The sequence below is a fragment of the Schistocerca americana genome, chromosome 9 (genome assembly GCF_021461395.2).
Source record: "Schistocerca americana isolate TAMUIC-IGC-003095 chromosome 9, iqSchAmer2.1, whole genome shotgun sequence".
Classification (NCBI taxonomy): Eukaryota; Metazoa; Arthropoda; class Insecta; order Orthoptera; family Acrididae; genus Schistocerca; species Schistocerca americana.
In genome coordinates, this window is record NC_060127.1 from 137,825,034 (window position 1) to 137,837,097 (window position 12,064).

At 38.1% G+C, this 12,064-nt stretch overlaps 1 protein-coding gene across 2 annotated transcripts in view; it reads left to right on the forward strand.

Moving 5' to 3' along the window:
• The window catches only part of LOC124550991 (double-strand break repair protein MRE11), a 149,551-nt gene that overhangs the window by 12,236 nt on the left and 125,251 nt on the right, over positions 1 to 12,064 (forward strand). For both annotated transcript variants that reach the window (XM_047125821.1, XM_047125822.1), the window contains one exon: positions 2,126 to 2,316. In XM_047125821.1, the coding sequence (XP_046981777.1) occupies positions 2,126 to 2,316 (191 nt within the window). The remainder of the gene's footprint in view (positions 1 to 2,125; positions 2,317 to 12,064) is intronic.

A 12,064-nucleotide genomic window follows, 5' to 3' on the forward strand; every position in this document is an offset into this window, starting at 1 on the left:
TCTTGGGCTACTCTACACACCAGTATATTAGGGCAATTGCATTTTTCAAGTTGAAAATCATTGGCATTGGCTTTGCCATCTCAGAACCAAACAAGTCACATTTCAACCTAAATTCCTTGCAGAGTATACTGATGCAATAGCTCCCTACTTCACAATCATATACAACCTCTTGCTCAATGAAAGATCTGTACATAAAGACTGGAAAGTTGCACAGTCACACCAGTCTTCAAGAAGGGCTACAGGAGTAATCCACTAGATTACATGTCCATATTATTAACCTCAATATGCAGCAGGTTTTTTTGGAACATAATCTGTTTGAACATTATGAATTACGTCAAAGAGAATGGTCTGTTGACACTTTGTCAACAAGGATTTAGAAAACTTTCTTCTTGTGGAACACAACTACCTCCTTACTCTCACGAAATGTTGAGTGCTGTTAGCATGGAATTCCAAATTGATTCTGAATATCTGGATTTCCAGACGGCTTTTGACATTGTACCTCAGAAGCGGCTAGTAATAAAGTTGCGTGCTTATGAAATATTGTCTCGGTTATGTGACTAGATTCATAATTTCCTGTTGGAGAGGTCACAGTTCATAATAATTGATGGTGAGTCATCAAGTAAAACAGGAGTGATATCTAGCATTCTGCAAGGTGGTGTTATAGGCCCTCTGCTGGCCCTTATTTGTATAAGCCATCTTAGGTTGTTTGTAGATAATACTGTCGTGTGTCGTCCAGTAAAGTCATCAGAAGTTCAAAACTAATTGCAAAACAATTTGGAAAAGGTATCTGCATGTTGTGAAAATTGGCAATTGATCCTAAACAATGAAAAGTGTCAGGTCATTCACATGAGTGCTAAAAGGAATCCATTAAACTTCGGTTATACAATAAATCAGTCAAATCGACAGACTGTAAATTCAACTAAATACCTAGGAACTACAGTTGTGAACAATATAAATCAGAAAGAATTCGTAGGAAATGCTGTGGGAAAGACAAACCGAAGACTGCATTTTATTGCCAGAACACTTAGAAAATGCTGCAGATCTCTAAAGACACTGCCTACACTACGCTTGTCTGTCCCCTTTTTTTGGAATACTGCTGTGCAGTATATAATTCTTACCAGACAGGATTACCGGAGTACATTGAGAAAGTTCAAAAAAGGGCGGCATGTTTTGTAGCATCGAGAAATAGGGGAAAGATTGTCACTGACATGATACAGGATTTGGGGTTGACATTGTTTAAACAAAGGAGTTTCTTGCTGCAGTAAGATCATCTCTCAAAATTTCTATCAGCAACTTTCTCCTCCGAATGTGAAAATATTTTGTTGACACTGACCTATGTAGGGAAAAAGATTATCATATTAAATATGGGAAATCAGAGCTCCCACAGAGAGTGAAATAATTGACAATTATTGTGAAGGGGGTTCTATGAACCCTCTGCCAGGCAGTTAAGTGTAATTTGCAGAGTAGCCATGTAGATGTAGTTGCAGCTTAGACCTTGGGTTACACAGAGGTCAGTATGTCTGCACATATAGTTTCCTTCTATTCATATTCGTTGGCTTTGCCAACTGTCAATCACATTGTCACATTCCAGTCTTAACTAGGCCTTGGGCTTTGCTACAGGTCTATCTTTCAGCACATATAGTTTTTTCCATTCAGCAAATAAATATAAAAATTGGTAACCATACTCAAAGTACGTAATAACCAGATTAAAAAAAGTTATTTTGGCACTCACCACATCGAAAATAAATGTATTAATTTGTAACTTCTACCAAAACAAATCATTAGAGTCAGAGATTCAGCTGCCGATGCTGTGTGTGCACTTCAGCCGTTTGCACTAATCATAATTTGTTGTCGGTACACTTTACAGCCGTGACCACTTTTGGATGTTAATATATAACTTTAGTCACTACATACCCCGAAGGCTCTCCTTTGTAGTGGACTTCATGGAACACATTGTATTTGTGAATGAATGAAATTAATTAATTTGAATATTTAATCTTAGGGTGACATCACACATTATTTTAGTTTTTATGTGCAGTACGTTTACATCCTAATTTTGCTGTGTTGTGTCCCCCCTCCCTCCATTTAGTTGCAGTATACATTCTCACAACTCCTCTTCACACAGGTCACGGATGGATCAGTTCTCTGGATCTGCTAAGTGTGTCAGGGTTGGTGAATTATTTTGGAAAGTGGAGTGACTTGAAAGAAGTGTCCATTACACCTCTGCTATTAAGGAAGGGCCAGTCCCATCTCGCTCTCTATGGCCTGAGCCACATCAAAGATGAGAGACTTTCCAGGATTTTTCGTGATGGCAAGGTGAGTCATTACTATGTGGCCTTATAGCTTTGTTTTCTGTTTTTAGTTATACACAAAGTTATACTAGTTACATTTCATATCAGTCTGTGCCTATTGCAGAACTCAGTATTTTGTGTGTGTGTGTGTGTGTGTGTGTGTGTGTGTGTGTGTGTGTGTGTGAAGGAATAAAAATTGATCATAATTTTATTACAGGGCACATAACACTCTGGGAAAATTGGTAAAATCGCGAGAATTTTTTCATTTGGGAAAAACCCGGGAAATTTTTCATTGTTTTAGTTTTCAGGTAAATTTTTGTAATGTTGATTGGTAAGAACCAGTGATGCAGCCAACATAACTGGGACCCAGAGCCCCGGGCACTTGTCCCTGTCCCGACATTGTCTCCACCCCCCACCTCCCCTGCCCACGCACGCTGCCTGCCTCCTCCCTCCTCCTTGGGGCCTAGGGTATGACATTAAATTTTATTGGTGCACTCCCCTTCCTCCTCCTCCTCCTCCTCCTCCTCCAGGAACACATGTAGTAATAAAATGCATAGAATTTGCTTTAATATATTTCCCAGAAATCAATGAAAATAACTATTGAAATTTTGCCGAAAATCTTGTTTGTCTTGGAAACCATTTGGTGTCTCTCTGCAAGTGGTGCCCTGTGCACGATAGACCCTTTGCCCTCCCTCATTGTGCCACCCACTGATACTCTAACAAAGAGTTTTACTTTAGCCCACTACTGCAGTAATAAAACATAAATGATAGAATAACACTGAAATCACACTGTAGCTGCATAGAAAACGTGCCATTTACAACAACTAAATACAGTGCGCACACACGTGTCTGCTGAGAACAAAATGGGTTAAATGCTTTAGGATGAAGACTAAGCAATACTTAGTAACAGTAAACAGCTTTCAATTACTGTGACATCACAACTATCTACATTTATAAAAGGTCGCAGAAAAATATTGCGAATGCTGGTTTGAGAAGTGTTACTTTCAAAGTAAGATTCCTTTTACACAAGATGAATTCTATTACACATAATTATTGTTGTGTGTTAGACTCATCAATACAAATAATACAATTTACACACATAAAGTATTAAAAAGTAAATTGATTTTTATTTACAGTCATCATTACGAGCTTGATACATTACTTTACATAGGTAACGTTACCCTCATTTAAAAATGCTGCAACTGAATAATCACATATTTCCACAAGGATGTCATTTGGTATATACTAAGAGATGTTGAAATAGTTTAAATGTATGGAGATGTTGAAATAGTTTAAATGTATCAGATGGAAAGGTGAAGTTTCCTTTCTTCCTAGTATCACACATGTGTTGGAAATGGTTCCCTATAAACAGTTCTGAATTAAGATATACAATTCCTAAATGTACACATATGGTAAAAGAATGAAGTCTATGGCACTCAACTCATGAATTGACTTCTTGCCTGACTGTAGGTAGAATGCAGAGTCGCTGCTTCAGGAGGGGGCAAGCTGGCAACCCGTCAACCTGAGACTGCCTTTGACCCCTGTGAAAGATTCATGGTACTTGATATTATGGAAAGGATAGATTGTTACTCCCATGTAGAGGAGACTCTGAGTTGCAGTCAGTAACGACAGAAAAGCTGCTATAAATTAAGCTTTCAGCCAAAAGGGGTTCTTCTGAAGTAGATACCACACACATTCACAGATGCACAATTCACGCACAATCCGGCCTCAGCAGCCAGAGACAGTACTCATATTGTCATAGTTACAGTACATACTGCTACATTATGTGCTACAGTTCAGAGACCTATAGTGGCAGAGTGCCGCAAATATGCATACAGGAAGTTAAAGGCGTAGATGTTCATAATGTTAATTTCATTTAAAAAGCTTTGAGTTTTCACACCAAAAATTTGGAGGCATTACTTTTCAGCAAACCCTTGTATACACACCGATCAACCAAGAACATTATCACCATCTGCTTAAAACAGTGTCAACCCACCTGGTGAATGTAGTACAGAAGCTATTGAGCATGGCATGGATTTGACAAGTTCTTGGTATGTTTCTGTTGATATGAGGCACAAGATGTGTATGCACAGGTCATGCAGTTCCTGTAAATTACAAGTAGGCGACGTGTGGACACGGAGGTGATACCCGATAGAGTCCCAGATGCGTTCCCTCCAGTTCAGATCAGATGAGTTTTGGGGCCAAGACATCAGTATGAGTTAATTATAGTGTTCCTGAAACCTCTGTAGCTTGTGACACAATTATTCCACTGAAGAAGTCAAGTGTGAAAGATTGCATGTGGTCTGCAGTAATGTTCACATAGTCGATGGTTGTGATTGTGCCTTCAGTTATTACCACAGGTGTTGCACAAGCCAAGGTGTAAGTGCTCTATAGCATTTTATTGCCCTGACCAGTCTGCGTTTGTGACACGGTACTAGTTTTGAGCAACCATTTGCCTGCATGATGGCTTATCTGGACACGATCATTGACCTGCTGTTAGAAGAAACGAGATTCATCTGACCAGGCAACATATTTCTGTGGTCCAATCTCTATAATTCTGTACTGCTTAATTTGTAATTGATGATGATTTTGTTGGGTCAGCTTGGAAAGACACAGCATTGTCTGCTGCAGAGCTCTATATTCATTAGTGTGTACTCGATGGTGTGCACCAAAACACATGGCTGTCAGATCTGCCACAGATCTACTTTACAGAGTGGCTGCGTCTCCAACCTCTTCGTTGTGTGAAAAGGTGTATATGTCTGTCACCTGTTTACTTGGACTTTCGCTATCTTTCGACCACTTCCACAGCAGTAGCATGCGAACAGCTGATCAGCTCGCAGCTGAGCCGTTCTTGAGATGCTCATTTCCAGGCACCGGGGCACAACCGTCTACTGTCTGTCATAGCCACATGTGTCAGTGGATTTCCCTGTTTGCAGCTCCCGTTGTTTTTGCATTTTTACAACTCTGATCATCGTGGTTGTCAGCACCTATACATTGACTGTATGATAAGATTGTGGCTAGATGACACATGAGGACAGCATACAACACAACATAAGATTACATACACTCCCTCATAGTCTTTCTTATATGAACACACATCACTACTCTGACTGGTACAATGGAGCAAGCGAATCAAGGCAGACCATTAAAAAACAATATCAGATGTGGACAGCCATTAGGAGGCAAGCCCAGAAAAGAAGACTGGCAGGTAATGAAGACAATAACTGGATGGGCCAGTCATCCTCTAACACAGTAAAAGCTTCAACCTAAGATGTTAGGGAGAAAGGAATAGCAAAATAATGCTGTGTTCAGCTCATTATCACTTCAAATTACTGAAGATACCCTCGCTCATGATGACAGAGAAAGGCAGTGAAACAAATCCTGTTGCTTTAATTCGCTCATAGCTTATTATGGACTTTGGTGCTCAAACATGTAATTTCTCGTGTGCTTTATGTATTTGTACCTCGGTACTTAATATTGACTGTGTCGTATGTGAGATTGATGTCTTGTGTCCGTTAGCTGTGTGGGTAACATGCCTGTATAGACGATGATTTTAGGTCTTGTAACCTGGGCCCTGTACTTGTTTTGTAAACTTTATGTTGCGTGTTATCTTTTGTTATACATGAGTATAGTCTATGATGGGTTGCTAAACTATTTAATTAGTAGATATTTTGTTTCATTTAACCCCTTTTTGTCTCTTTTTTTTTTCTTCTTTTTATCTTGAATAGAGAAGAAGGATAGAGCATATGGGTTACAAGCAAAAAAAATTACAAACTTATAAACTGAAAGACACAAAAGTGGTGGGGTAGGCATTTATAGTAGAAATGATGTAAAATGTGAAAAATTATATGGATAGATGATCTGAGTACTGAAATGGTATTTGAGGTTGCAGCAGTAAACCTGAAGTATGGAAACAACAGCCTTATTATAGCAGCACTGTATAGGTCACCTGGAAGTAACACAGAAGAGTTTCTAAATTGCCTAGAGGACTTGCTGGAGGGGACAGCAGTGTATAAAAAACACTTGTTGCTTGTTGGAGACATCAACATAGACTCATTAAATAATAGTGTTAACTATTCGCGCTATATGGATGTAGTGCAGTGTTTTAACTTTAAACAAATGAACTCAGAACCTACAAGAGTCACTGCAAATACGAAGACATGCATTTACCATGTTCTCACAAATGTAGGAAAAGTGAAAGTAAATGTAAACACCTTAGAAAACTACATTTGTGATCACAGAGCTCTTACTATGGAAATTGATGTAGGGAACATAGATGGAGGATAATGGAATGTAGTCAAATTAAATCGGGTGATCCTGAGGGAATTAGATTAGGAAATGAGACACTTAAAGTAGTAAAGGAGTTTTGCTATTTAGGGAGTGAAATAACTGATGTTGGTTGAAGTAGAGAGGATATAAAATGTGGACTGGCAGTGGCAAGGAAATCGTTTCTGAAGAAGAGAAATTTGTTAACATCGAGTATAGATTTAAGTGTCAGGAAGTCGTTTCTGAAAGTATTTGTATGGAGTGTAGCCATGTATGGAAGTGAAACATGGACAATAACTAGTTTGGACAAGAAGAGAATAGAAGCTTTCGAAATGTGGTGCTACAGAAGAATGCTGAAGATAAGGTGGGTAGACCACGTAACTAATGAGGAGGTATTGAATAGGATTGGGGAGAAGAGAAGTTTGTGGCACAACTTGACTAGAAGAAGGGATTGGTTGGTAGGACATGTTTTGAGGCATCAAGGAATCACAAATTTAGCATTGGAGGGCAGGGTGGAGGGTAAAAATCGTAGAGGGAGACCAAGAGATGAATACACTAAGCAGATTTAGAAGGATGTAGGTTGCAGTAAGTACTGGGAGATGAAGAAGCTTGCACAGGATAGAGTCGCATGGAGAGCTGCATCAAACCAGTCTCAGGACTGAAGACCACAACAACAACATTAACAACAACAACAAACATAGATGTAACTGAAAGTGATACAGTTATATATTAAAAAAATTTAATTATTCTAAATTTAAGATGGCACTAGGGAATGAAAAATGGGAACCAGTGTACAATGCAACTGAAGTGAATGAAAAATGGGAATATTTCTATAAGTTATTCAGTAACACTTTAAATGAAACATGTCCTTTAGTTATAAAAGTAAATAAAGCTGTAAACCACAAAGCCGAGAATCTCCCTTCTGAAATTATTAAACTGTGGGAGAAAATGAAAGATTGCTATATACTTTTTAGAGATACTAAACTACAATATTTCTCAACAAAATATAAACTGCTCAGAAAAACATACAGAGTCCTTGACTAACCTAGAAACACAGGAATATACCTCTGAAATATGGAACTCTAGCTGTATCAGTAAAACTGCATGTAAAATAATGCATAAAGAAAGTGGGAAACAGATTTCCTATGAACACAGCAACATAACATTAAAAGAAAATGGTGAAGAAATAAATGACCCAAAAGAAATGCGTGAGAAATTTATACGAAAGATCAGTACAGTTGGTACAAATGAAGTTCATGTCAAGCCACAAAATTTTAGTCTTGGAAAATCTAGCCAGTACTTTTATATCCACGGCATTACTGTGAGGGATGTCCTAGCAATCATATCAGCACTTCGACCAAAAATGTCTTGTGGCTGGGATGACATTTCAACTAAACTGCTAAAGGAATGCAGGGATGAATTGGTGAAACCCCTGACTCACTTGATAAATACCTCCCTCGGAAATGGAGTATTCCCTGACCTTTTGAAAATTACTGAAATTATACCAATGCATAAAAGGGGATTGAAAACTGACCCTAAAAACTACAGGCCAATATCATTAACCTCAGAACCAGGCAAATTGTTAGAGAGAGTAATACTAAATCAAGTTGAATCATATTTCACCAAACACAATCTGTTAAACAACCTACAACATGGATTTAGAAAAGGGAGATCTACTACAACAGCAGTAGCATCTTTTATACATGAAACATTAAATAAGCTGGACAAAAGTGACAAGGTAACAGGCACTTTCCTAGATATGAGTAAAGCCTTTGATACTGTGAATCATACCATTCTTCTGTGTAAGCTAGAAGATTATGGGTTGAGAGGACTAGTCTTGAAACTACTTACCTCCTATTTGAAAGACAGGAAACCAAACTTCAGGACACTTCAATGTGGCGTGCCTCAAGGAAGCATACTAGGGCCTTTTCTGTTCCTTTTATATGTAAACAACTTATTTGAACCCCAAAATTGCATGGTTGTAAGCTATGCCGATGACATATCCTTCATCAGCTGTGGCAGTGATGTGCAGTCTGCAGCTGACAGTACTGAGATCAGTTTCAATACTCTGTCCGCATACCTTACAGCAAACAAGCTTCTTGTAAATAAAGACAAAATGGTAATAATGAAGCTCATCCACAGTTATAATGCTGCCATAACTGATGCTGTATTTACATTCCCATTGGGTCTTGCATATGCAAATTCACATAAATTTTTGGGCATCATTGTTGATGAACACTTATCATGGAAAGAACATGTAGATAATATTTGCAAGAAAATCAGTAGAAATGTGTATCTACTGAAACGGAGCCTTCTTGGACCATGATACTTTAAGGCAAATATATTTTGGTATTGAGATATGGGGTGGGGCATCAGCAGTTCATATAGATAAGACTTTTTAGATTACAAAAAAGGCAGTAAGAATGGTAGCCAAGGTAAAGAAGAGAGAGCCTTGTAGAGACATCTTTAGAAAATATAACATTCTTACGGTGTACTCCATGTATATACTGCAGACAATCATGTTCGTGAAACAAAATCCTGAATTTAATGTGAGAAACAGTAATGTACACAACTATGATACATGGGGAGGGGAAATTTTTCATAGAATTGTGACCAATAAAAAGACAACGGACCACAGCCCACACAGAATGGGGGCAGTTTTCTACAATGCACTATCCTGTTGTGAACTCAAGAAAGTAAATCAAAATATGCTAAAGAGTAGACTGAAACAGTTATTAATAGAGAAGTGTTGTTACTCTATAGAGGAATTAAGTTGTAGTGCCATCTTGGAAAACAGTGTATATAGACAATGTCTCCAATCTATCAGTGATATGAAAGAATGTAATTATACACTGTATTATGTGTACTGTACTATTATAAATATAAGCTAAATTGTGTTACACTGTAGAGGAATATACTTGTAGTGCCCTTTTGAAAAATAATGTCTACAGACATGTGTCTGATCCATATGTTGTTATGAAAGAATGTAAATATTTTACTGTATATGTGTAATGTAATCTAAATTTTCCTGACAATGTCTGAAAACTTTTTGTTATATGGACAGAAAATAAGTAAGTAAATAAATAAATAAATAAAGATAAGCTTGATGAGAGTTTATAGTTCAGAATGATGAAGAGGGAAGAACTGACAGTGTGGAAAGAAAGGAAGTAATCTGTTGGTTAACTCGGGTACCTGGTAGGCATCAGCTACCTGGCAATGCAGAGTGCTGTTGACCCCCTAAGATTTCTCTGTTTCTGTTGAAACTGTTTGATATCAAGAATGTTATACAATCCTATGCTCTGTCTTTGGGTTGACCACCTCCACAGCACCAGGGTGAGCCAATCTAATTATCCTGTACAGCCTCTCATATGTTTCATGGAACTTCTTGGTGTCTGAATTGATTTTTGAGGACCTAGGTTTGGATTTAGTTAGCACCAGTTCGTCAAGTTGGTACGATACCTGTCTGATTTGCTGATCATGTTTACTTTTATGTTTAGCCACCTTATCTTTATCCTCTTTAATGCCATGTCTCTTTTCTCTTGAGTGGATAATTCATCTGTGGGTGGAAAGCTAATTATTTGCTCGATAATACTGGGCACCCTCTCCCCTGTCATCAGTTCCTGTGGAGGTAGTTCTGTGGTAGAGTGAGGCAACTCATTGATTATTCTTTCAAACTCTTCCACATATTCTACCAACGTATAATGTTTCTTAGCACAGTAAGTTCTAAAACATCTATTGAGCTCTCTCTTCAATCTCTTGCTCATGTTGGATTGAGGATGGTGCTTTGAAATGTAAATGGGTTTTATATGTTAAGTCATTCAACATTCGTATCTAGTATACTGAAGTGAACTGCTTTCTGTTATCGCTAATGATTCTCTCAGGTTTCCCTACCTTGGTCACATAGTCATTCTTTATTTTGTCTGTTACCGACTTACTAGTGGCCTTTCTCAACGGATACAATTTCACATGCTTTGACAACATATACACCACCACAAATAGATATTTATATCCTCCTCGTGATGTTGGAAGGGAGCCATATCAATCCATGTTTTCAGTACTGCCATGACCTTCTTTTCAATATTGCTGAAGTTGCAGCTTTCCTTTATATTACCTGCCCATTTTTTCGCACCAAAGTGTGCGTACGTGTAGTATATACACCAAATTAGGTTACTGATACACTGTTTCGGCCAATAGACCTTCCACTGCATTTGGTCAGGATCTGCTATATAAGATACCTTTACATATCATATAATATTTCCTGATTTTACTGTTAGTATTCCTACTCCATTCTGCTTTGATAAGCTTAATATCCTCATCCTTATTTTGTTCCCTTCTTAGGTTTTGTAGGATGACTCAAATTTTGTTCTCATTCTTTACTTGTGTGAAGTACATAATTGATACCTCCTTGTGCCCTGAACCATTAAAGTCCACTTTATCCATTCCAACAGGTAATCTAGATAAGGTGTCTTGTCACTGTTTTTTCTCCAGGAAGGTACTTGATAGCATAATCATACTCCTGGAGAGCAATGACCCATCTGGTCAATCTGTTATGGCTCTCTCTGAAGTCCATAAGGAAAGATAATGCTTTATGATCTGTGTAAACCTTATTTCTGCCCATGACATAATATCTAAATTTCTCGAATGCAAAGCCTACTGCCAAAGCCTCCTTTTCTGTGACAGAATATTTTCTTTCCCATTTATTTAATACTCTACTGGCAAAACATATGGTCTTCTTTTCTTTTTTCCCATTATTTTTAATAAGCTTGTAAAGATGAGCCCCAAACTGTATTCTGAACTGTCTACAAAAATGCAGAATGGCTCATTTAAATTTGGGTGGGCTAACACGATATTGTTACGTAATTCGTCTTTGATCTTTTGAAACTCTTCCCCACACTCTATAGTCCACACCTAAGTGGCATTTTTCTCAGTTAATTCCAGCAATGCCTGAGCATTGAGTGCCTGATTGTTCACAGATTTGCGATAGAATCTGGTGAGCCCTAAAAATGCTTTAATCTGGTTTTTGGTCTTAGGCTGTGGGAAATTTCTAATGGCTTCAGGTTTGTCAGGGCCAGGCTTGAGGCTTTCTGCTGAAATGACATGCCCTAAAAGTTTAATTTTGTCTTTTCCAGATTTGGACTTGTCTAGGGTGGCACTAATATTACTCTTCTCAAATTTATCGAGCACCAGTTTCAATATTTCATTATGTTCCTTCCAACTTTTGGCAGTAATCAGAATGTCATCTATGTATACTGTGATTTTGTCTAGTAGCTGTTCTCCTAGCACTTTGTCCAACATGCATATGAAGGCTCATGGTATTTTCAGACCAAGTGGCAACACTCTGAAATGATAACTTCTTCCTCCATATGCAAATGCTGTATATTTTCTACATTCCGTGCTAGAGGTGTTTTCCCAGAAGCTGGCGGTCAAGTCTATGCTTGTCAATATCTTGACGCCATTAAACTTCTGCACCAATTCCTCAAATGCTTCAGGCCAATCCATTTGTGGCT